The 24,121-nt window shown below is 41.3% G+C and overlaps 2 protein-coding genes across 3 annotated transcripts in view; both read right to left on the reverse strand.

The window, feature by feature from the left end:
* LOC132870225 (protein bicaudal D homolog 1-like) overlaps positions 1 to 5,885 on the reverse strand; it is a 46,353-nt gene extending 40,468 nt beyond the window's left edge. For both annotated transcript variants that reach the window (XM_060903852.1, XM_060903851.1), the window contains exon 1: positions 5,670 to 5,885. In XM_060903852.1, coding sequence (XP_060759835.1) covers positions 5,670 to 5,885 — 216 coding nt within the window. The remainder of the gene's footprint in view (positions 1 to 5,669) is intronic.
* A 9,283-nt stretch (positions 5,886 to 15,168) lies between these two features.
* On the reverse strand, positions 15,169 to 22,200 carry LOC132869698 (aristaless-related homeobox protein). The gene is made up of 4 exons (XM_060903018.1): positions 21,975 to 22,200; positions 17,936 to 18,087; positions 17,536 to 17,661; positions 15,169 to 15,336 (listed from the first exon to the last, which is right to left on the reverse strand). The coding sequence occupies exons 1-4, from the start codon at positions 22,198 to 22,200 to the stop codon at positions 15,169 to 15,171; spliced, it is 672 nt and encodes a 223-aa protein (XP_060759001.1).
* Between the last annotated feature and the right edge of the window lie 1,921 nt (positions 22,201 to 24,121).

Below are 24,121 nucleotides of genomic sequence, written 5' to 3' on the forward strand. Positions count from 1 at the left end.
ATATCATTTAGCATTAATGATGCCTTTCCAGATGTACAAGCTACCCATGTCATGTGCACTAATGTCCCCTCATACCATCACAAATGCTGGCTTTTGAATTGTGCACTGATAACAAGCCGGATGGCTCCTCTCCTCTTTAGCCTGGAGGATGTGGTGTCCATGATTTCTAAAACGAATTTCTAATTTTGATTTGTCAAACTTCAGGACAGTTTTCCCTTTCACCTCAGTCCATTGTAAAAGAGCTCAGCTCCAGAGAAGGTGGCGGTGTTTCCGGATATTGTTTATATCTGATTTTAACTTGCATTTGTGGATGCAGTAATGACGCGTTTTCACAGACAATGGTTTTCTGAAGTGTTCCTGAGCCCATACAGTGATTTCCACTACAGGCGCATGTCTGCTTTTAATGCAGTGTCTCCTGAGGGCCTGAAGATCACAGGCATCCCAATGTCACTTTTCAGCCTTGTCTCTTGCACACAGAGATTTCTCCAGATTCTCTGAATCTTTTAATGATATTATGTAACATAGACGACGTGAGCCAGAAATTCTTTGCAGTTTTACATTGAGGAACGTTATTCTTAAATTGTTGCACTGTTTACCAATGTAGTCTTTCACAGAGCGGTGAACCCCTCCCCATCTTTGCTTCTTCAAGACTCCGCCTCTCCGGGATGCTCTTTTTATACCCAATCATGTTACTGACCTGTTGCCAATTAATCAAATTAGTTTTTTTCTTTAGCATTACACAACTTTTCCAGTGTTTTTTTGCCTGTCTCAACTTTTTTGTAACATGATACTGGCATTAAATTCAAAATAAGCATATATTTAAAAAAACAACAATAAATTTTCTGTTTCAACACTTGATATGCTGCGTTTGTACTATTTTCACTGAAATATAGGGTTTCCATGATTTGCAAATCATCACATTCCTTTTTTATTTATGTTTTACACTGCGTCCCAACATTTTTGGAAATGGAGTTGTAAATGTTACATGACATGACGTTTATTCCCACAAGCTTCAAATCTAACTGTGCACCTCTTTTACTTACATGTGCCAGAATCTGCCTTGCTATTTCACCTAATTAATTGTGTGCATTCTGAATGCTTCACCACCACACATGCACAACATACAAAATTAAACCACATTTGCCAATATAAGTGAAAAAGCAATAAAAATAAGTAACATAAAAAAAGAACAAGTTGCAGGATGTCTTTTAAAAATGAAGTACAGTAAATACCTCATGAGAAGTGCACTGTTCTTCATATTTTACATGATAATTCTTGGGATTACATGGTTTAAGAAAAGACGGAAATGCAGAATAATGACCATAATAATGTTGGCGGCCTAAACTCTAGGACTGCATTAAAAATGGCCAGGAATCACTCCTGAGTGGTGTAATAGAAAAGCATTCACCCTATCATCCAGAGATTATGAGTCTGAATCCCAATGATGTGACAGCTATGGCCAGGGGCCCAAGAGAGCAAAACTGGTCATGCCTTCAGGTAAGGAAGGTTTGCCATTCTCTCTTCCCTCTATCAATCACAGTAATACTCGCCAATCTGGGGCACTGTGAGCTCATGCGTATGGACGTGGGTGGATAGTGGTTTTCTCTGAATGTGTTACGCTGCCCCTAATGTTGCATGAGCAGCAGTTCGAAAAGATACAGTCAGCTGGTTTCACATGCTTTGGGGGAAGCACCTGACCTCCCTGGTTAGTAGTGATCATGTGATGGGGAGATGGGTGGGAATTGACAATGACTAATTTAGGGAGAAAACTGGAGAAAAAACACTCAGAATTCCATACCTCATTTTTGTAAGTAATAACTGATAAGTTTCCCTTACTGATGTACAATTACTTTATTTTTACAACTATAATAACTCAGACAGACTTGTGTAACCATTGCTGTATGTGGCGCTCAGAGAAACTTACAAACCCATTCTTACAAGGTTAAGGTGGACTTGCACTCCATGAGCTTTGACGAGGTTATGGCACCAGCAGAACGTGTGCCTGATAATCCTATGGAGGCAGTTACATAATACACAACTGTGTGAGCCCCTGATCTGTGAGCCAACCCAAACGAGACCTTACACCATTCACAATTCACTCACTAGTGAACTAAATAGTGTGCTGAAATAGTATGCTAAATCTGTTATTGGTTGATGTATTTATTTCTGTCGACAAGGATCCAGTCATGATAGTTTTCATAAGTAACAGCCATAACTTCACAAGAAAAAATAAGAAACTATATTTGCACAAGCCTAAACGCAAATACACGTTTCTGATTCTTGAGTCAAAACATCATGATTTCAAAGTGACATCTTCATTTTTATAATAAATTAGAGAGAGAGAGAGAGTCAGGCTAATGTCACACAGTGTGCATCAACCATTACAGGTGCAAAAAAATTACACCACATCACCCACCCCACACACACACACACACCTCTGTCTGTCTGTCTTTCGCTCACACTGAATTACATGAAAAATTAAACATAATAGCATAATATGATAATAGCATAATATGATCCTGATACTTATGACACATGAACCAGCCAAGTGTAAATTGAGTCACAGATTCTGTATCAAAGAGATCACTTTTTAAATGTTAGGCCAACAGTGTGCTTCTTTTGGATTTTTTTGAGAAAGAAAAAGAAAATATTGCACAGTTGTTTTAGGAGAATATATTTAGAAAGATCTAAGCATTAATGTGTCTTGTTCAAAGAAATTTACAACCTTTCTTCCTTCCTTGATTGCTTGTCATTACAATAGTCACTATTGTTTTCATCCCTGGAATTTTTTAGCTTATATTATGCAAATGAAATTACTGCATTCAAACATGGCAGCATGGGATGAAATATATTTCCAAAATTCAAGGTTCTGGAACCTCATCCTACGACATGAACTGAATGCAACCAAACCTATCCTTGTGGTGTAGTGAATCCCACAGTGCAACACAGTTACTCTGTGTTTCAAAATAAAAGCCTGTGGTAAAGAAGAAACACCTACTGCAAAGTAACATGCAGTGTACAATATCTACGGTTTCTATGCTGTATAATTGTACACACTCACTGGACACTTTATTAGGAACACCCATCCATCCACCTGCTGTTTGATGCAGTTCTCTAATCAGCCGATCCCTCGACAACAGCACAATGCGTCAAATCATGCAGATCCAAATCAAGAGCTTCGGTTAATGTTCACAATGTTCAAACATCAGAATGGGAAAAATTGTGATCTCAAAGTGTGACTTTCTTTCACGGTGGCATGGGTGTTGGTTTGAGCCAGATGGACTGGTTTGAGTATTTCAGAAACTGCTGATCTCCTGGGGTTTTCACCCACAACAGTCTCTAGAGTTTACACAGAATGGTGCCAAAAACAAAAAACATTGAGTGAGTGAGCGACAGTTCTGTGGGTGGAAACAAACGCCTTGTTGATTCGAGAGGTCAGAGGAAAATGGCCAGATTGGTTGTCGCTTTTTGTCCAGGAAGGATATAGTAACTCATATAATCACTCTTTACAACCGTGGTGAGCGGAAAAGCATCTCAGCATGCAACAGCAGAAGACAACATTTGGTTCCATTCCTGTAGCCAAGAACAGGAATATTAGAATCAACAACAAGAAGTTCCTATTAAAGTGGCCGGTGACTGTACAGTACACAAGTATACCATTAAGCCTAGGTCACAACCGGCCGTACGTGCTCCTACGGCCGGTCTACGTGCAAAAAACGCAAGAAACGCACGGAGGGCGCGCGTGTGACGTGCTGATTTTCGCGCTATAGACTGGCCGCAGACCGGCCGCAGAGGTTCTTTGTCATGTCAAACAAACTCTACGGGCGCTTATGTTTTTTTCAGGTTGCAAGACAAACTTACGGCCAACGTGTGTCTTTCTCCACGAACAAAAAAAACGCAGCGATTTAGGAAACGCCAAGAATCGCACGGCCAAAAAATCGTACGTCCGGTTGTGACCTAGGCTTTAGAGATGTGTTAGAACAGATCAAAAGATTAGAGAAGAAAATAAAGGATTAGAAAAGATTTAGCCTCAAGAGTCTACAAGGGAAGTAGTGTTTCAAATGGATCCTCATGTTGTCTTCGACAAAGGCCTGGGAGCATTTTCAGGAACATCTAAAGACCTTGTAACCAAGCATTCTTGGAGACATACCTCTGAAATGAAGTGAATCTTTTGCTGTAGCCAAATATACATATAAATATTCCTCAAGAGAATCTGATCAACCTGCTTTTTCAGGAATCAGCTACTCTTTTTCACACACTTGCATTTCAGAGCAGAAATTTGATTTCAGTTCAAAATGTTAGCTATTTCATCTCATCTCTCATCTCTAGCTGCTTTATCCTGTTCTACAGGGTCGCAGGCAAGCTGGAGCCTATCCCAGCTGACTACAGGCGAAAGGCGGGGTACACCCTGGACAAGTCGCCAGGTCATCACAGGGCTGACACATAGACAGACAACCATTCACACTCACACCTACGGTCAATTTAGAGTCACCAATTAACCTAACCTGCATGTCTTTGGACTGTGGGGGAAACCGTAGCACCCAGAGGAAACCCACGTAGACACGGGGAGAACACGCAAACTCCGCACAGAAAGGCCCTCGCCGGTCACGGGGCTCGAACCCGGACCTTCTTGCTGTGAGGCGACGGCGCTAACCACTACACCACTGTGCCGCCCCTAGCTATTTCATCTCATTATCTCTAGCCGCTTTATCCTTCTACAGGGTCGCAGGCAAGCTGGAGCCTATCCCAGCTGACTACGGGCGAAAGGCGGGGTACACCGTGGACAAGTCGCCAGGTGATCACAAGGCTGACACATAGACACAGACAACCATTCACACTCACATTCACACCTACGGTCAATTTAGAGTCACCAGTTAACCTAACCTGCATGTCTTTGGACTGTGGGGGAAACCGGAGCACCCGGAGGAAACCCACGCGGACACGGGGAGAACATGCAAACTCCACACAGAAAGGCCCTCGCCGGCCCCGGGGCTCGAACCCAGGACCTTCTTGCTGTGAGGCGACAGCGCTAACCACTACACCACCGTGCCGCCTAGCTATTTCATGTTAAGCAAATTAACATTTGGTTTATAAGTGCTGCTTCAGCATCTGCACCACTAGCAGCTGTGTTTCATCCTGATGCTACTTGATATCTATTGATAATTTCAGTAGATGAACTATTCCCTGCCCAACCCTGCTGTCCTGTACTCCTCCAGTGGCTGAACCGTTCGAATCTTATCCCGGGTCTGTATTCTCACTCGAATAACCATATAAGCATTTATAATAACCATCTTTCTATGCTGATGAATAAGGAGACTCTGTGAAAGTTGTCCGGCATCCAGGCCATTATGTGTTTCGGAACTGAAGTCGAGGCAGGTACTTAACACCTTGATAAAAGGATCAAACCTCACATAGCCTACGTGGTCCAGATGTAAGGGGCGTGCCCTGTTCTTGTGTCCGTAGCTTACTGCAGTAAAACAGCAGAGCAGAGTCTCCTGGATTAGTGTGCAGGATGATAACAAGATAAAACTGCATCTTCCAACTCAAATGATGGTTATCAGATGCCGCTTGATCAGTGCTCATGAGCTCCTACAGCACAGCTGGGCCTATTCTACTGGAGGAACAGGCTGAGTGAAAGCCTGCAGGTGAATTGGTGCTGGGCTTTTTACCTCCTGAAGCTGCTCCAGCTCCTGCCTGAGGGTCTCCTGTTCGGCTTCCAGGTCGGCGTACTGCTGTTTTAGGGTTTGGTTCTCTTCCAGCACCACAAGTCCGCATTCAGCCGCACGGATCTTCTCCCGGGTCGCCTCGGAGAGCTCGTGTGTGAGCCGCTCCACCTCGGAGCGGTACTGCTCCACCGTTTCCCCGCGCGCTCCACCCGCAGCCATCGCACCTTCCACCGGCTCTGCGCGCCTCCCACCCCGGCTCTCCGCACTTCCTCCTGCCGCCTCCGCTGCCGTGTTACCGAGAGGAGCAGGGAGGCGGACGCGTGAAATCACACATGAAGAACCCCGAGCTCTTCCTGATCACACACAGACTCACCCACAGCTGTCAGGGCATCACTGGAATAAGAAAGAATCTGCCTTGAGGTGCCCTTACATCTCCCTCGGTCTGTGCGGTCTGTGCAGCGGCATCATTTCTTTCTCTTCTTTTTCTGCTTATTCATGGGATCCGGCCGCCATCTCTCCAAAACAACCCGAACCTGCCTCCCATCCGCTGCTCAGTGACGTCACAGCACCGGAGTGGCTGCATCCTGCACATCCCTGAGTGATGCTCTCATGTCCTGGTCGAGAGGGCAGGACAACTGATAAGAGCTCAAAATAAACAATACAGTGCTCAGCGTAACTGAGTGCACCCCCTTTGAAAAGTAACATTTTAAACAATATCTCAGTGAACACAGACAATTTCCAAAATGTTGACAAGACAAAGTTGAATATAACATCTGTTTAACTTCATCTCATCTCATTATCTCTAGCTGCTTTATCCTGTTCTACAGGGTTGCAGGAGCCTATCCCAGCTGACTACAGGCGAAAGGCGAGGTACACCCTGGACAAGTCGCCAGGTCATCACAGGGCTGACACATAGGCAACCATTCACACCTACGGTCAATTTAGAGTCACCAGTTAACCTAACCTGCATGTCTTTGGACTGTGGGGGAAACCGGAGCACCCGGAGGAAACCCACGCGGACAACATGCAAACTCCACACAGAAAGGCCTTCGCCGGCCACGGGGCTCGAACCCGGACCTTCTTGCTGTGAGGCGACAGCGCTAACCACTACACCACCGTGCCGCCCTCTGTTTAACTTATAACGTGAAAGTAAGGTTAATAATATAAGAGCCATTCCACCGACTCGGTGCCATTTCCGTCCCGAGAAAATTACATGTATAAACGCACATAAAAATGTACTTTAAAATACATTTCCTTATTACGCAGAATGTCCTGCACGTTGATCTGATTTCAAATTTAAGATATATAATTGTAAGGATGAATAAAAACTACCTAAAACACTGAAAAATAGCATGTGTTACCTGTCCCTGCACTCTAACTTTATACTTAACTATGAAATATTATGATTAAAATCCTTCAGAAACAGTATTTCTTTTGCACTGTTGTGTGACTCCATATCCTATCCATGGTTTAAATATATTTTTTTCATAAGAAATCCACAATATCTTAGTTAAAATACACATTTTAGTCGTGTCCCTGGGTTTTCACTCAGTCCTGTTACCCAAACATATTACCCCATCTGACAAATTTGGAACATTCCATAAATCACATGCTCAACAGGAAATTACATCAGTTGTGTCTTCTGAAGGCCATGGGAAGACCAAAAGTTAGTTCTCTCGTTTACTTTTCTGTATATTTGATGATTTTTTAACTTTGACTGATAAGGTCAATGTCAACATACTGTCCTGTTACTTAAATTATTTCTGAGATGATATTTGTTTATTTTAAAAATACAGATTTTTGGTAAATCACTAGAATGTGATAAGTGTGGTCATGCTATTAGCGATGACGCCATGTGGCTAAAAACTCAGTCCTGTTACTCATACTGAAAAAAAATGCAGCCATCTTTGACTTCCAAACCTTGTAAAAAAATAAACAACGTAGCCTGAGACTTAGACGAATACACATTTTAAATAGTTAAATATGTGTGTTATTATAATCAGTGTTGAAAAGATATAACAAATTAAGTTTAATTTGGGAGTGGTACAACAAGCAAATGGCACCCATTCGGTGGAATGTCCCTTAACTTAGATTACACATTTTTTCAGTTTTACTCAAATTGGGGTGGTGCAAAAATGAGTACACCCCACAACAAAAACTACTACATCTAGTATTTTGTATGGCCTCCATGATTTTTAATGACAGCACCAAGTCTTCTAGGCATGGAATGAACAAGTTGGCAACATTTTGCAACATCAATCTTTTTCCATTCTTCAACAATGACCTCTTTTAGTGACTGGATGCTGGATGGAGAGCGATGCTGAACTTGTCTCTTCAGAATTCCCCAAAGAAAATAATGTCTTTACACCACAAAGGTGAAGGCTACAAGAAGATCAGCAAAGCTTTACTTATCAGTCAGAATACTGTAGCAAAAGTGGTACAAAAATTTAAGAAAGATGGAACTGCAACCATCTCACAGAGACGTCCAGGTCATCCATGGAAGTTAACACCTCGACAGGAGCGTCTTCTGATGAGAAGGGTTGAAGAAAATCAGCATGCAAGTTCGCTCCAGTTATCTAAAGAAGTAGAAAGCTAAACTGGGGTGACTATTTCCCATGACACAATACGGTGTACACTGTAGAGCAGGGGTCATCAAACTACGGCCCGTGGGCCGACTCCGGCCCGCCACCCCCCTTTGACTGGCCCCCAGCCCCTCTGCCCCCACCACTTGAACCAGCCCCATTAGGCAATCCCCAAAAGTGGTCATGGCCTATTTTTTAAATTGCTTTTTGGCAAATAATAACATGTCTGCATCTTGTATTTTGTTGATTTTATCAATTAAAATTGATATTTAGTTATAAAATGAACTATTCATATTTTCCGAATATTCGTCATATGCTCGCGATCAAGCAGTGACAGGCAGCGCATGCGTAGAGAACTGTCAGTGTTCAGGACAGCAAAATGGCAAGCGGTCAGCGAAAAGCTGACAGAGAGTGCAGAGTTTTTAAAGAACAGTGGACCACCGATTATTTTTTCGTTCAGTGTAAGAACCGTGCAGTTTATCTTGTATGTAAAGAAAGTGTGTCGGTTTTCAAAGAATATAATCTGCGTCGTCACTCCGAAACCCGCCACAAAGAGTATGCTAGTTTGCAAGGGCAAACAAGAGAAGACAGGATTCGGAGGATGAAATGTGGACTGGCTGCACAACAGAATGTATTCCTTCGCCAAACCCAGATCAACCAGGCTGCTGTCCGAGCTAGCTATAAGGTAGCTCACCTACTAGCTACCCATGGAAAGCCGTTTACCGATGGGGACTTTGTTAAAGTATGCATGCTTCCTGTGGCCGAGGAGGTGTGTCCCGACAAGAAGGATGCGCTCAATGCGGTGAGTCTCTCCACACCTGCTATGACCAGGCGAACCGAAGATTTGGGGGACAACGTGTATGACCAGCTGAATGAGAAAGCGTCAGAATTCAAGTTTTTTGCTTTGGCCATGGATGAGAGCAATGACATGCAGGACACAGCACAACTGCTGTGATCTATTGATCTATTGCTCATATTATTATAATTTCACTGTTTTTTTAAATGTATTTATTTTATAGGCCTATTTATTTGACCTTTATTAAGTGCTGCACACAATTATTATTAATATTATTAATAATATCAACAGGCCTACCTACAATTTATAATTTTCCACTCACCTTTGCCAGTGTCAGTCACCTCAACTAGGCAGATGTTTCTTACCTTGACAGCTTTGATGTTATTTTTATTAGAAAATAAATAAATGGAATATCTGTGGTATTTCAAATTAAAACAAAGTGTGAAGACTCAATTACTACTTTTGCAAACCACTAGTAAAGATAAACAAATATGTGCCAGGAATCAACTGTTGATATAGTAGTGTGGATATAGTAGTGGGGATGGCTGTGCCAGGCTAGTAATCTCTACTACACAATGAGGCCTGCTGGTGGTCATATTTGTCTGGGTCATACAAGTCTATGTTATATAGCTGACCTGACCCCGACCCCCCATCACAGTCAGGAACAACAATGTGGCCCCCAGAGAAAAAAGTTTGGTGACCCCTGCTGTAGAGGAATGGCATGCATGGATGCCGTCCACGAAAGAAGCCTCTCCTAAAGCCCAAGCACAAAAAAAGCCTGCCTAGAGTTTACCAGGGCCCATGCTGACAAAGATGAAGACTACTGGGACTCTATACTCTGGAGTGATGAGACCAAGATAAATGTTTTTGGAACTGATGGCTTCAAAACTGTATGGCGTCGGAAAGGTGAGGAATACAAAGAAAAATGTATGGTGCCTACAGTGAAACATGGTAGTGGCAGTGTCCTTATGTGGGGCTGCATGAGTGCTGCTGGTGTCGGGGAGCTGCATTTCATGAATTCACAGATGTATTGCTCTATACTGGAAGAGAAGATGCTACCATCACTCCGTGCTCTTGGTCGTTGTGCACTTTTCCAACATGACTAAACACATATCTAAGGCCACTGTTGGATTTCTGAAGAAGAACAGGGTGAAAGTGATTCAGTGGCCAAGTATGTCTCCTGATCTGAACCCAATCAAACACCTATGGGGAATTCTGAAGAGACAAGTTGAGCATCACTCTCCATCCAGCATCCAGTCACTAAAAGAGGTCATTGTTGAAGAATGGAAAAAGATTGATGTTGCAAAATGTTGCCAACTTGTTCATTCCATGCCTAGAAGACTTGATGCTGTCATTAAAAATCATGGAGGCCATACAAAGTACTAGATGTAGTAGTTTTTGTTGTGGGGTGTACTCATTTTTGCACCATCCTAATTTGAGTAAAACTGAAAAAATGTGTAATCTAAGTTATATTATTAACCTTATTTTCATGTTATAAGTTAAACAGATGTTATATTAAACTTTGTCTTGTCAACATTTTGGAAATTGTGTTCATTGAGATATTGTTTAAAATGTTACTTTTCAAAGGGGGTGTACTCATTTACACTGAGCACTGTATAAATAATGAAATGAAGACGTAAGAAAACTAAATGAATGAATACACTGGTGAAAGAAAGAATCCCAAACATGTGGAGTGCTTCTCTGACTTCTCAATGTAACTGAGCTGATACCTGGAGTCAAAATAAAGTCAGGAAGTAACTTGGGTTACTGAAGAGAGTCTTTTTGTTGATAGCATATTCTACAAGAACTTGTATTTCCCTAAAAATAAACAAAATTATCCGAAATTGACTCGTAGATCCATTTTGATTTTCTAATTAAAAGCATATTCCATTAAAATTTTAAGAAGGAATAGCTTATGGGTGGCATGGTGGTGTAGTCGTTAGCACTGTCGCCTCACAGCAAGAAGGTCCTGGGTTCGCGGCCGGCGAGGGCCTTCCTGTGCGGAGTTTGCATGTTCTCCCCATGTCTGCGTGGGTTTCCTCCAGGTGCTCCGGTTTCCCCCACAGTCCAAAGACATGGAAGTTAGGCTAATTGGTAGCTCTAAATTGACCGTAGGTGTGAATGTGAGTATGAATGGTTGTTTTGCTGTCTCACAGCAAAAAGGGCCTGGGTTCGAGCCCAGCGGCTGACGAGGGCCTTTCTGTGTAGGTTTCCTCCGAGTGCTCCGGTTTCCCCCACAGTCCAAAGACATGCAGGTTAGGCTAATTGGTGGCTCTAAATTGACCGTGAGTGTGAATGGTTGTTTGTCTCTGTGTGTTGCCCTGCGATGACCTGGCAACTTGTCCAGGGTGTACCCCGCCTCTCGCCCATAGTCAGCTGGGATAGGCTCCAGCTTACCCGCGACCCTACAGGATAAGCGGCTACAGATAACAGATGGATGGATATCTTATGGGTGGCATGGTGGTGTAGTCATTAGCACTGTCACCTCACAGCAAGAAGGTCCTGGGTTCGAACCCAGTGGCCGACGAGGGCCTTTCTGTGTGGAGTTTGCATGTTCTCCCCGTGTCTGCATGGGTTTCCTCTGGTTTCCCCCAAAGACATGCAGATTAGGCTAATTGGTGGCTCTAAATTGACCGTAGGTGTGAATGTGTGAATGGTTGTTTGTCTCTGTGTGTTGCCCTGTGATGACCTGGCAACTTCTCCAGGGTGTACCCCACCTCTCACCCATAGTCAGCTGGGATAGGCTCCAGCTTACCTGTGACCCTACACAGGATAAGCAGCTACAGATAATGGATGGATCTTCTGCCACAGGCTAATTAACTAATCATTGTGTAAGTGATTCCATGATTAACACTTGTAAAAATGTCATTTTTTAAACATAAGTTTTTCAACCTTTTTAAATCTAAGAAACCTGTATTCAGCCACTAATAAATGTCATGAACAATTCTTATTTATTTATTCATTTTTGTGCCAATAGTGGTGTCATTTTGCTTTTAAGACAGGAAAAGGTTTAAAAGAACATGTGGCAGGGCAAATAGGGTTGTGCAAAGTGACCTTGTATATCAATATCACATCACTGAAAATACGGAAAAAAGAATGAGAGCTTAATTTCCCTGCAGCTTGCTTTACTTGCTTGGACATGTCCAGGTAATAGGGTTGTGATTGCTGTGGGACATTAAAATCTACAGTTTTCATCACTGATATTGGATGAAAAGGATGTCCATCCATCCATCCTATGCAGGGTTGCGGGCAAACTGGAGCCTATCCCAGCTGACTATGGGCGAGAAATAGGGCACACCCTGGACAAGTTTGCCAGAACATCACAGGGCTGACACATAGAGACAATCATTCACACTCACATTCACACCTATGGTCAATTTAGAGCCACCAATTAACCTAACCTGCATGTGGGGGAAACCGGAGCAGCCCCACGCAGACATGGGGAGAACATGCAAACTCCACATAAAAAGGCCCCCGTCAGCCACTGGGCTCAAACCCAGAACCTTCTTGCTGTGAGGCGACAGTGCTAACCATTACACCACCGTGCCACCCCATGAAAAGGATGTTTTGCATTATATTTCTGGGAAAGTGCAGTAATAATTGTCTGGGAAAAGCAAAATGCTGTTTCTATTACTAAAGACAGCTTGTTGTGAAGGACATTTTACCTGTATTTATTTATTTTACACATATACATTTGTAAATGCAATATCAGTGGGCCACAAATGGCACCCCAATCATTGAATCACTCCTGTAATACTTAATATGAAAGAAATTAATCTGAAATAATTTAAATAATTATTCAAGGATGTTTAGTACTGTAGGTATTGCCTCTCTGTGCTGTAACTGACATTGCTGCCATGCATCACGAGGTGTGGATAATATTGCTAAATGAAACAAATTCCTCAGTATTAGTCACTCACTTTCCTGTATTTTAATATGTAACTTTTCCACTTTTCCATATTTTAATATGTAAGAGTTTACATAATTACATAACAAGCAATGTGTTTATGATTAATAATGATCTTCTTGTAAGTCTGAATTTTTTTTTTAAAGTAATAAGCTCAATGTCCAAGCAAGTAAATTGTCAAATAATTTAATAAATCTCTGAACCACAATCAGTCTTGTTTTATGAATTGTAATGGCACAAGAGCTGATAAACATGAGATAATACAGAGTTCACTCAAGTGTCAGTTAGTTATAAATGTTGATAAGGGTGAGGTGAAAAGTTGAACACTTGGAAGGATGGTAATGTCAAGGTAAGGCCACGGTTATAAAAAAAACAAACACCCTTTGGCCTGTTCTAGTTCGACACACTGCCTTACACTGTCAGTTCTTGTAAATACGCAAGGTCGATTAAATTAATGGTCTAAAGAAGGTTTTGGTATTCTCAAAGTTAACCTCAGGTACTGACTATAGACTCAGCCACATAATAACCTGCACATTACCGATATAAATCTGAATTGATTTCCATATTCACGTCAATAAATTCTGCTACAGCCCTCTGACCTACATTTACTGTATAGTAGAAAAGCCCTATGTTCCAGAACTGAAATATTCTATGAGCTATTCAGAGAATCTATAAAGCTTCTTTCCTCCCTCTATCTTGGTCATATTGCTCTGTAGTCTTTATCACAGAATTCTCATAAAGTCATGAATTAACATTACCAAACTACTGACTGTTTACTATAATTTAATTTTTACTATGATTTAACAAATTTCTGCAATTTCAAATTACCAGACCATCACCCCCAGTTCACGATCTGAGTCTGGGGTTAGTTATAATCATTATTATGACGTGTAGATTTTGGCAAATCCTAAATAAGGAGATATATTATCTCCAAAGTTAATGCCATTCTACACTTTGCTCTCATTGACATATCTTTTGGCTCCAGCCTCCTCTCTTCTTTTTGGTTCTCTGTAGAAAAATAGTCTTCGCAGTGAACCAGTGGTTGTGATCCAATACACAATGTTGGTTTATCTGCCCTGGAAAAAAATATTTTCAGAGCCATAACCACAAGCCAAGCACCATGCCAGGAAAGCCCTCGGGTATTGGCCTGGGGAGAGAGTTTGGTTGTAAACCAAGGACATGAGCTTTTGTTTGCTGCATTAAACCTGTCAAGATTGTGAGAAGCATCAGCCAAGCAACATGCAAGCTTCACTTCTGTCTCAGCACAGACTCTCACTCTGTTTTCATGGATTTCCTCTTGAGCCTGTTGTCCTTCCTTCAAGATGTACAATGTTTTGCTAGCATTCCATCTTAGAATCAGGGTGCAACAATGGTCAAACACAAACTCTCATGCAGCTTGTAAGGTTTTATGGAGTGAAACTCTTTGTTAAATACGCAAAGTACTTTTTTTCATATCTTCATCTCACTTCCACCAAAAAATGATCTAAGCAAGTTTGGTTTTTTTCCAAGGAGCTGACCAATATACCGACTTAACCCAATTCTCATTCACACACACACACACACACAAATAAATAAATAAATAAATAAATAAAATAAAAATGTGTGTTTCTTTCCTGGTTTCCATTAAGTTTTTATTGTTGTTCACTGTAGTGATTTTTTTTTAAATTCTGAAATAGGAAAATACCATTGTGACTTTTAAATACGTCATCATTCACTGTCTTTTCTGGAATAAGTTATGGCTTAATTGTAGAGTAAATGTGGCATATGCCCAAATTGATCACAGTATCATGAAATGAACTCATGTATATTAAGATAAGACACTTTATTATTGGAGCAATAAATCAATTCAGGGATAATTGGAAATGTCAACAACAAACTCCATGTGGAAAACCACTATTACTGAAGAAGAAGAAGAAGAAGAAGAAGAAGAAGAAGAAGAAGAAGAAATAATCTTATCTGCTATGGTTTGATACATGACAATGAACCAAAACAGGACATAATAACCATTAACAATATAATTTGTCTTATATATTCTATGCAACACGTGTGTGCGTGCACACACACACACACACACACACACACACACACACACACACACACACACACACACACACACACACATTGTTAAAACAATGCTGTGCACATAAAACATTCCTATTTCAAATCTCCATATAGTCTTTGCATAACACTTTAATAAAGCAGTAAATGAGATGCAAGTCACATCTGCTTGCTGTACGTGTTGGCAGGATGAGGTCTAAAGCGTGAGAACCATGGCTGGTATGGCGGCCCCTGGAACTGATGAGACCCAACAAAGGGGTGGAGCACTTGGGTGCAGATCTCATACAGAGGAATGGGAGGGTAGAATGATGTAGGCAGATGATGCTTCTGGTGAATGGTGTGGAGTCAAACAGTGGATATAAAAAAAGCAGGTAAATCATACAAAAGCTAATACTGAGGGAAAAAAAATAAAAGTAGATCAAGGGTGAGTTTCCCAAAAGCCTTTTAACCCTAAGAGTAGCTTAACTAAGAGAGAGCGTGTTCATTGTGATGCTCGCTCTACCATTTAACGATGCTCTTTGTGCTACGATGCTTTTGGGAAACCCACTCCAGATTAGTACAGAATGTTTTTTACCCCTCAAAGGCACAAAGGGTTGGCACCTTCAAAACACTACACACAGTGAAGCTAACTCTTCTTTAACAGCTCTTGAGCTCTTGCTAAATTCATACATTTTTCTAAATACTAGGATATGTTTTTCAAACCAAAAACCTGGTTGCTTCAACCAAGAGGTTAAGATTTTCCTACACATGAATCTTCCAATAAGTCACTTGTTGTATGTCACTCTGGATAAGAGTGTCTGCTAAATGCCATGTAATGTAACACCATGTAAACACCAAATGGTCATGGGACACAATCTTTCATGAAAAATGCCATACACTTGCATTGTTTTAGGTTGTTTGAATCGATCAAACCATGAAACTGATCAAAGTTCTTCAGGGTTCCCCGTGAACTCATAAAAAAGGGTGAACAAACACAGGATTTCACAAAAAGATGTCGAGAAAGGCGGCTTTTGAACCTCTCACTAAAATCGAAGGAAGCCGAGTCGAAGCATGCTTGAGTTTGCAGTGATTACTTGGTGAAAGGTTTGTATATCCCTCTATTGGCAGATAATTTTGCTTCTTTCTAGAATTGAATGCTTAAAATGAACAAAATTATCTGCCAATAGAATAAGAAAATTTAAGGCTTGAAATTAGTAAAAGTGTCTCAAAGTAAGCTAAATAATCTTATATTTGAGTTCTAGTAAACTTCTAATAAGAAATAATAGATAAATTCACCCATATTAAAGAAATTTTCTCTCAACAAGAGATCATTTTTTGCAGTACTCTCAGCTATGTAATTAGTGTTTTCCAAGTACTTTTCTTGCTATGTGTTATTAATTTACGGTACTTTTTTTTAGTCACGAAGCGCTAAAGTCCCCAGCTGTTCCCCACTCCTCACAAAGTCCATATGCATGAAGGTTGCGACAAAATTCTTATCCAGCCATACAGTTACAATGCGCCATGATCACTTCTCCATCTTGTTTAACTAAGATCCAGGTCTTTAAAGGGGTTTCTGATGATCTTTGTGAATGATTTACCTGAGAGGTAAGAGCCAACACAAGTGAGAATCAAGCGAACTGTTGTTTGTTTACATTTCAACTTGCAGCACTTCGTTGTAAAGATGCAAGCAAAAAGCTTAAAAAACCTACATGGGCAAAAATAATACAGGATTCATTCTATAGTAACTTGATACCAAGGTCCTTTACCCAGCCACATATAAAAAAGTTGTAAACCTTCATACTCTTCCACGCTTTCATCTGTTTTGCGGTGTAGAAGGACGTCTACAACACCAGATAGTTCGAGATGTCAGGGAACTCGACTGAAGGGTAGTTTTCAAGATTGTATGACAAATCCTTCTTTCCCAGACTGTAGGGGTCGATTCCATTGCACATAACTATCTTCTGAATATATTTAAAGTGAGCAGTGGCTTCGAGATTACAAGCGTACACTGATAAGTTATCACTAGTTGTTTGCACTACGGCAGCAGTTTAGACCAACAGCTATTTCACTTCCGGTAAAACTGCTAAGAAAAGTCATGTGACTGAAACCCAGCAATTGCAAGGCTGCACAGAGACTAACAACCATCACACTCACATTCACACCTCTGGGCAATTTAGAGTAACCAGTTGAACTAATCTGCATGTCTTTGGACTGTGGGAGGAAACCGGAGACCCAGCGGAAACCCACACAGGCAGGGGGAGAACATGCAAACTCCACACAGAAAAGACCCAGTTGTCTGCAAGGTTCGAACCCAGAAACTTCTTGCTGTGAGGCAACAGTCCCAACCACTGCACCATGGCGCCACCCAAACTGCAAAATCCCTCTAGAAATGTTGACAATCTTTATTGCAGTAAAATGCTCAGTGCTGTTATTTTCTCCAGGGGAAGCTTCAATAAATAATAATTGTCTTTTGGCAGTAACAATACAATATATACAACCACACAGTGTCAGCAGCAGAGATAGAAACAGGTGAAGGAGAGTGCTTACCAACGTGAAGAAACAGGGAGGCCTGAGAGGGTAAGTGCATTTGCTTGTGGTGCACTCCAGCTGGACACTGTTTCTTTCCTGCACTTCAGTCCGTCTCCACTTGGCTCTTCTGTTCTGGAACCAGATCTGGACATCGAATCCATAATCACACCATATATTTGTATAGTTCAGTCCAATGTCAAACACAACCATAATTTGTATTTATAGACAATTGTACATTTTCTTAGCTCTTATTTCTTTTCTTTGTCATAACAGGGAATGCTTCTATGAGCAAACTAAATAAGCAGACTACTACACAACTATAATTATTGGTTCAGGTCTAATTTACACCTATCCAACAGAGCAAAACTCAGATCTCATGTGACAGATTAATTTATGCCTTGCTGCAGTCTGGACTTACTTGAACTCTCCCCTCAGACAGATGGGTGCGTGTGGCTAGCCAGTCTCTGGTATGAACATCTGGGTAGTGAGTGTCTTGAAAAACTCTTTCCAGTTCCTCAAGCTGAGTAGCTGTGAATGTGGACCGTACTCTTCTGTGCCCTCGCTGACACACTGTGCAGGAAAAAAACAGTTATAAATAACATTAAGAAATCTGTCCGCTAATTTGTAATCCAGATTTTTAGTCCTCTTTCATTTTATGAGTATTAAATCTGTCATTTAAGACTAATGATTAATCCCCAGACTTAATTATCAGTGAGCATGGGCTGAATCAAGAATACTACAAGTATAATACAAATTTTAATAGCTGAATAGTTATTATGTTATAGTAGTTATAGTGTTTTTGTAGTCCAAATGCCCCTGTTTTTGGAATGCCTGAACTGCACACAGACAAGCTTAATGAGAACATAAAGTATGAGATAGGAAAAAATAAAATAAAATATAATATATTTTTATACGGGCCGGCATGGTGGTGTAGTGGTTAGCGCTGTCACCTCACAGCAAGAAGGTCCAGGTTCGAGCCCCGTGGCCGGCGAGGGCCTTTCTGTGTGGAGTTTGCATGTTCTCCCCGTGTCCGCGTGGGTTTCCTCTGGGTGCTCCGGTTTCTCCCACAGTCCAAAGACATGCAGGTTAGGTTAACTGGTGACTCTAAATTGACCGTAGGTGTGAGTGTGAATGGTTGTCTGTGTCTATGTGTCAGCCCTGTGATGACCTGGCGACTTGTCCAGGGTGTACCCCGCCTTTCACCCATAGTCAGCTGGGATAGGCTCCAGCTTGCCTGCGACCCTGTAGAACAGGATAAAGCGGCTAGAGATAATGAGATGAGATATTTTTATACATGATGGCACAACGGTGTAGTGGTTAGCACTGTCGCCTCACAGCAAGAAGGTCCTGGGTTCGAGCCCAGCAGCCGACGAGGGCCTTTCTGTGTGGAGTTTGCATGTTCTCCCTGTGTCTGTGTGGGTTTCCTTCAGGTGCTCTGGTTTCCCCCACAGTCCAAGGACATGCAGGTTAAGCTAAGTGGTGGCTCTAAATTGACTGAGTGTGAATGGTTGTTTGTCTGTATGTGTCAGCCCTGTGATGACCTGGCAACTTGTCTAGGGTGGACCCTGCCTCTATGCCCATAGTCAGCTGGGATAGGCTCCAGCTTGCCTGCGACCCTACATAGGATAAGTGGCTACAGATAATGGATGGATGGATGGATGGATGGATGGATGTTATTATACATATGGGCCACTTTTTCCATGGAATAAAAATATGCATTCTATTCCCTTCTAGTGGGTTTATTGATGGCATGCAATATTCTTATCATATCACTTATCCTCCATGCATTACGCCACTCTCCCCACTGGAGAATGAGCATACAATATTGTTACCATATTGCATGGTATCAAGACAACACGACATCTCACATTGGTGCTGATGCGAAGATCCAATGACAAAACTTTTCTGCTGCGCATGCACACAATCATTTCTTTTTCGATTGGGAAAGAGAGAAGACAAGGCTAATCCAGTCCTAGGTTTAATCACAAAATAAATAAACTGAAAACTGAAACTAAAGACACGCTGAACACCCAGAAGGCTACCAAAACTTCATTAGATATTCTTCATGCATATTTACAAGAGAAAAACATACCAACGGACATCGAAAAACTGGAAAAGAGATACGTCGGCGATGTAAAACTTCTGTGCTAGCAAGTGACTGTGACAGGTTGTACACAAACATGGCCACGAGGTTTGCTTCATTAAAAGCGGAAGATTAAAAGTGGAAGATATATTTTGAAAGAGGATTTTGAAAGAGAAAGACATGCTGAACACCTGAAAGGCTACCAAAACTTCCCTGGATATTCTTCACACATTTAACCTTCCAGATTAAATATATGGAAAAGCTGGAAAAGAGACACATTGAAGATGTAAAACTTCCACGCTTGCGAGTGATAGTTTGTACACAAACATGACTGCGAGGTTTGCTTCGTTAAAAGCAGAAGATATATTTTAAAAGAGAAAGATGCACTGAACACCCGAAAGGCTACCAAAACTTCACTGGATATTCTTCACACATATTTACAAGAGAAAAACATACTAACAGACATTGAAAAACTGGAAAAGCGAGTAATAGCGGAAATATTGCCAAAGTTCTACTTGGAGGTGAGGAAAAGTGATGGAGACTTTTACAAGAGGACTTCACTTGTGGACTTCACTCAGCAAAGCCCTTTTATTTTGAACAACTGCGATGTAACAATGAACTACTACCAAACGTAACTTTGAACTTGAACTGTTAATCTGTATATAGCTTGTATATAAGTTGGGTTGTTGTTTAGGCTTCTTGGACTTGTACCATTTTTATTGTTAGAACTTTGACTTTGTACAGTGACAGAACATTGAATTACATTCAATCAGCATTCAATATTGGTAAGTTATCCCCCAGTTCTTAACTTTTTGTAATCTATAATTGTTCCATCAAATGCATATGTATAATAATAATAATGGCTGTTTTTTTTTTGGTCTATCAGACATATTCCATTCAGCTACTCGTCTTCAACTTGTTCAATATCATGCTAGTTGAATGGAATATATCTGATATACCACTCAAAGCCAGACAATATTATTTAAATATAATCTCATCTCATCATCTCTAGCCGCTTTATCCTGTTCTACAGGGTCGCAGGCAAGCTGGAGCCTATCCCAGCTGACTACGGCCGAAAGGCGGGGTACACCCTGGACAAGTCGCCAGGTCATCACAGGGCTGACACATAGACACAGACAACCATTCACACTCACATTCACACCTACGGTCAATTTAGAGTCACCAGTTAACCTAACCTGCATGTCTTTGGACTGTGGGGGAAACCGGAGCACCCAGAGGAAACCCATGCGGACACGGGGAGAACATGCAAACTCCGCACAGAAAGGCCCTCGCCGGCCACGGGGCTCGAACCCGGACCTTCTTGCTGTGAGGTGACAGCGCTAACCACTACACCACTGTGCCGCCTTAAAGGAACAGTCCACCGTACTTCCATAATGAAATATGCTCTTATCTGAATTGAGCCGAGCTGCTCCGTACCTCTCGGAGCTTTGCGCGAGCTCCCAGTCAGTCAGACGCGCTGTCACTCCTGTTAGCAATGTAGCTAGGCTCAGCATGGCCAATGGTATTTTTTGGGGCTGTAGTTAGATGTGACCAAACTCTTCCGCGTTTTTCCTGTTATATAGGTTTATATGACCAGTGACATGAAACAAGTTCAGTTACACAAATTGAAACGTAGCAATTTTCTATGCTATGGAAAGTCCGAACTATAATGACAGGCGTACTAACACCTTCTGCGCGCTTTGACAGCGCATTGATACGGAGCTCAGTATCAATGCGCTGTCGAAGCGCGCAGAAGGTGTTAGTACGCCTGTCATTATAGTGCGGACTTTCCATAGCATAGAAAATCGCTACGTTTCAATTTGTGTAACTGAACTTGTTTCATGTCACTGGTCATATAAACCTATGTAAACAGGAAAAACGCGGAAGAGTTTGGTCACATCTAACTACAGCCCCAAAAAATACCATTGGCCATGCTGAGCCTAGCTACATTGCTAACAGGAGTGACAGCGCGTCTGACTGACTGGGAGGTCGCACAAAGCTCGGAGAGGTACGGAGCAGCTTGTCTCAATTCAGATAAGAGCATATTTCATTATGGAAGTACAGTGGACTGTTCCTTTAAATATAATCTAATTTCATATAATATAATTTCATATAATATATAAAGAGAAAACCAAATACTTTTACCATCTAGTAAGGACTGAGGAAATGGAGAAAGAAAATAAAAGTTAACAAAATTATAGGAGGAGAAAAGTACGAGGAAATATAGTGTACAGTTTCACAAGATAAATCTATTACCTGATTATTTAGGGATACGTTTTTTAGGGATAATTTTTTTCGTTCACATATTTAAAATATTTATTTTTCTGTATAGCTGCTTTGCAACAATGTCTATTAAATAAATAAATAAAATCACCTGTATCTTGCCTAGATTTGATGCCTTCTTTTCCAGTGGGTGTCCAAGTATTTTCTGACATGTTCTCTTCAACCTTCTGCATTTGCCTCTCAGCCAAACAGGAAGGTCTTTTCAGTATATCCTCAATAGAGTGGGACAGGTATGGGCCAGGTGTGCCTGGAGATTCTATTTGTCTTGGTAATGGCCTCTCACTGTGTTGTCCAGTCTTAGCTTCCACGGTTAACATTTCCCCTGATTCGTCAAATGTTTTTAAGTGCACCAAGTGACCAGGTTTAGGAAGTAAGTCTTGCTCTCATGCTGATTAAAGACTGACACATTAGCATTGTGTCATAATGTCATTAGGATTCCAAGGAGGAGGGGCAGGGGGTTTACTCTTTAACAAACACCATAAATCACCACTGTTGAAGGTCTGGTAGTAAAGTCTAGATACACTGGTTTCCAATTTTCAATGATTTCTCAATTATCTACATCAATTATGATTTACCATTACGATTTATATAAATATAAACAATAAACAAAGAGCATTTCCATGCTCACAGTGTGATGAGAACTCACAGGATTGGGACCAAACAGCTGTGTGTCCAAAAGAAAACCACTTGTTAGTGAGACTAATCAGGAGAAAAGGCTTCAATTTGCTCGGGAGCATAAAGACTGGACTCTGGAGCAACGGAGAAAGGTCATGTGGTCTGAGGAGTCCAGACTGACCCTATTCCTGAGTGATGGGTGTGTCAGGGTAAGAAGGGAAGCTCATGAAGCGATGCTCCATCATGTATAGTGTCCACTGTACAAGCCTCTGGAGGCAGTGTTATGATCTGGGGTTGATTCAGTTGGTCAGATCGAGACTCAGCAATGTAATGGGGCAATAAAATGAAGTCAGCTGACGACCTGAATGTACTGAATGACCAGGTTCACATCAGTGGGGTTTTTCTTCCCTGATGGAACAGGAATAAAATTAGGGCTTAAATAGTGAAAGAGTGGTTCAGGAAGCATGAAGAATCATTCTACACATGAATTAACCACCACAGATTCCCAACCTTAACCCTATTGAAAGTCTTTGGGATGCTGTAATGCAGTGATTCGACTCTCCTGTCATCAATACAAGATCTTGGTGAAAAATGTATGCAAATCTGGACAGAAATAAATGTTGTGACATTGCACAAGTTTGTCGAAACAATGCCATGGCAAATTAGCTAGAAAGCTAAAGATGGTCTGAAGAAATATTTAATGTGTACCAATTTTTTTTTTTTTGGCCAGGCAGTGTATATTTTTGTAGATATATTTACATACACAAACAAAGCTTTGTAAAATCACCTGAGTAAATGAAGGACAACCTGTATCGTGTGCAGGCTGTGCATTTTCTCTCATATTTAGGCTATTTTATTAGTGTAGTTAAATGCTGATAAACATAAAATGTAGTGTCACGGAAGCTTCAATTAATGAACACGACGTAATTGTCTTTGTGAACTTTTACTGAACACAATGCTGCAGCATTACAAAGAGGAAAAATATAATTGGGCAATACAAACAAACCCACATCGGCATCTTTTTCTTCGGAGATTCATTTCTTAAAAAAAACGTCAATGCACACAAGCATTTCCTTAAATCGGGCTTCAAAATAAAAGCACTTCCTGTTCACGTAAATAAAACAAATCAATCAAAATTTAACTAACATTCATTTACATAATTTCGACAACAAAATATAATGACTGCTTGTCTAATATTAGCCTCAATAATTTACAACATCCTCCCGCCCGATGAACAGGTGTTCATATCGATTCACTTATTACTTAACTTATCTCTAATGGATATATCAACTGAATAGGTCTCCGCAACAGACTGCTTGTAAATGTATGAACAGTGCAGGAACGAACAAGTCCATCTCTGCCTGAAAACAACTCAACAATCCTGCCCATTTTCCAGGTTTGCCTGGGCATATTGTCCTCTCCAATCAGTATGACATCTCCCACCTTCAGCGTGGTGGGTGTGGGTGTGTCACACTGGTGAGCTGATTTTAAGTCCATCAAGTAGTCCTTCCGCCAGCTGTTCCAAAGGCTGGTTAACAGCCTCTGCCGGTACCTCCATCTCTTGCCCATGTCCTCTCTGCTTACATTAGTTGCCTTAGATGAAGATATCATAGTCTGTGGTGG

This window comes from Neoarius graeffei, chromosome 21 (genome assembly GCF_027579695.1).
Source record: "Neoarius graeffei isolate fNeoGra1 chromosome 21, fNeoGra1.pri, whole genome shotgun sequence".
NCBI lineage: Eukaryota > Metazoa > Chordata > Actinopteri > Siluriformes > Ariidae > Neoarius > Neoarius graeffei.

Bases quoted from the DNA above. Each gene is read 5' to 3' on its own strand.
- LOC132869698 (XM_060903018.1), bottom strand. From the start codon at position 22,200: ATGTTAACCGTGGAAGCTAAGACTGGACAACACAGTGAGAGGCCATTA. The intron at 18,088-21,974 runs GTGATTTTATTT...TTTCCTGCACAG, and splicing joins CAAATCTAGGCAAGATACAG to TGTGTCAGCGAGGGCACAGA. The intron at 15,337-17,535 runs GTAAGCACTCTC...ACCATTCACCAG, and splicing joins CTCCCTGTTTCTTCACGTTG to AAGCATCATCTGCCTACATC.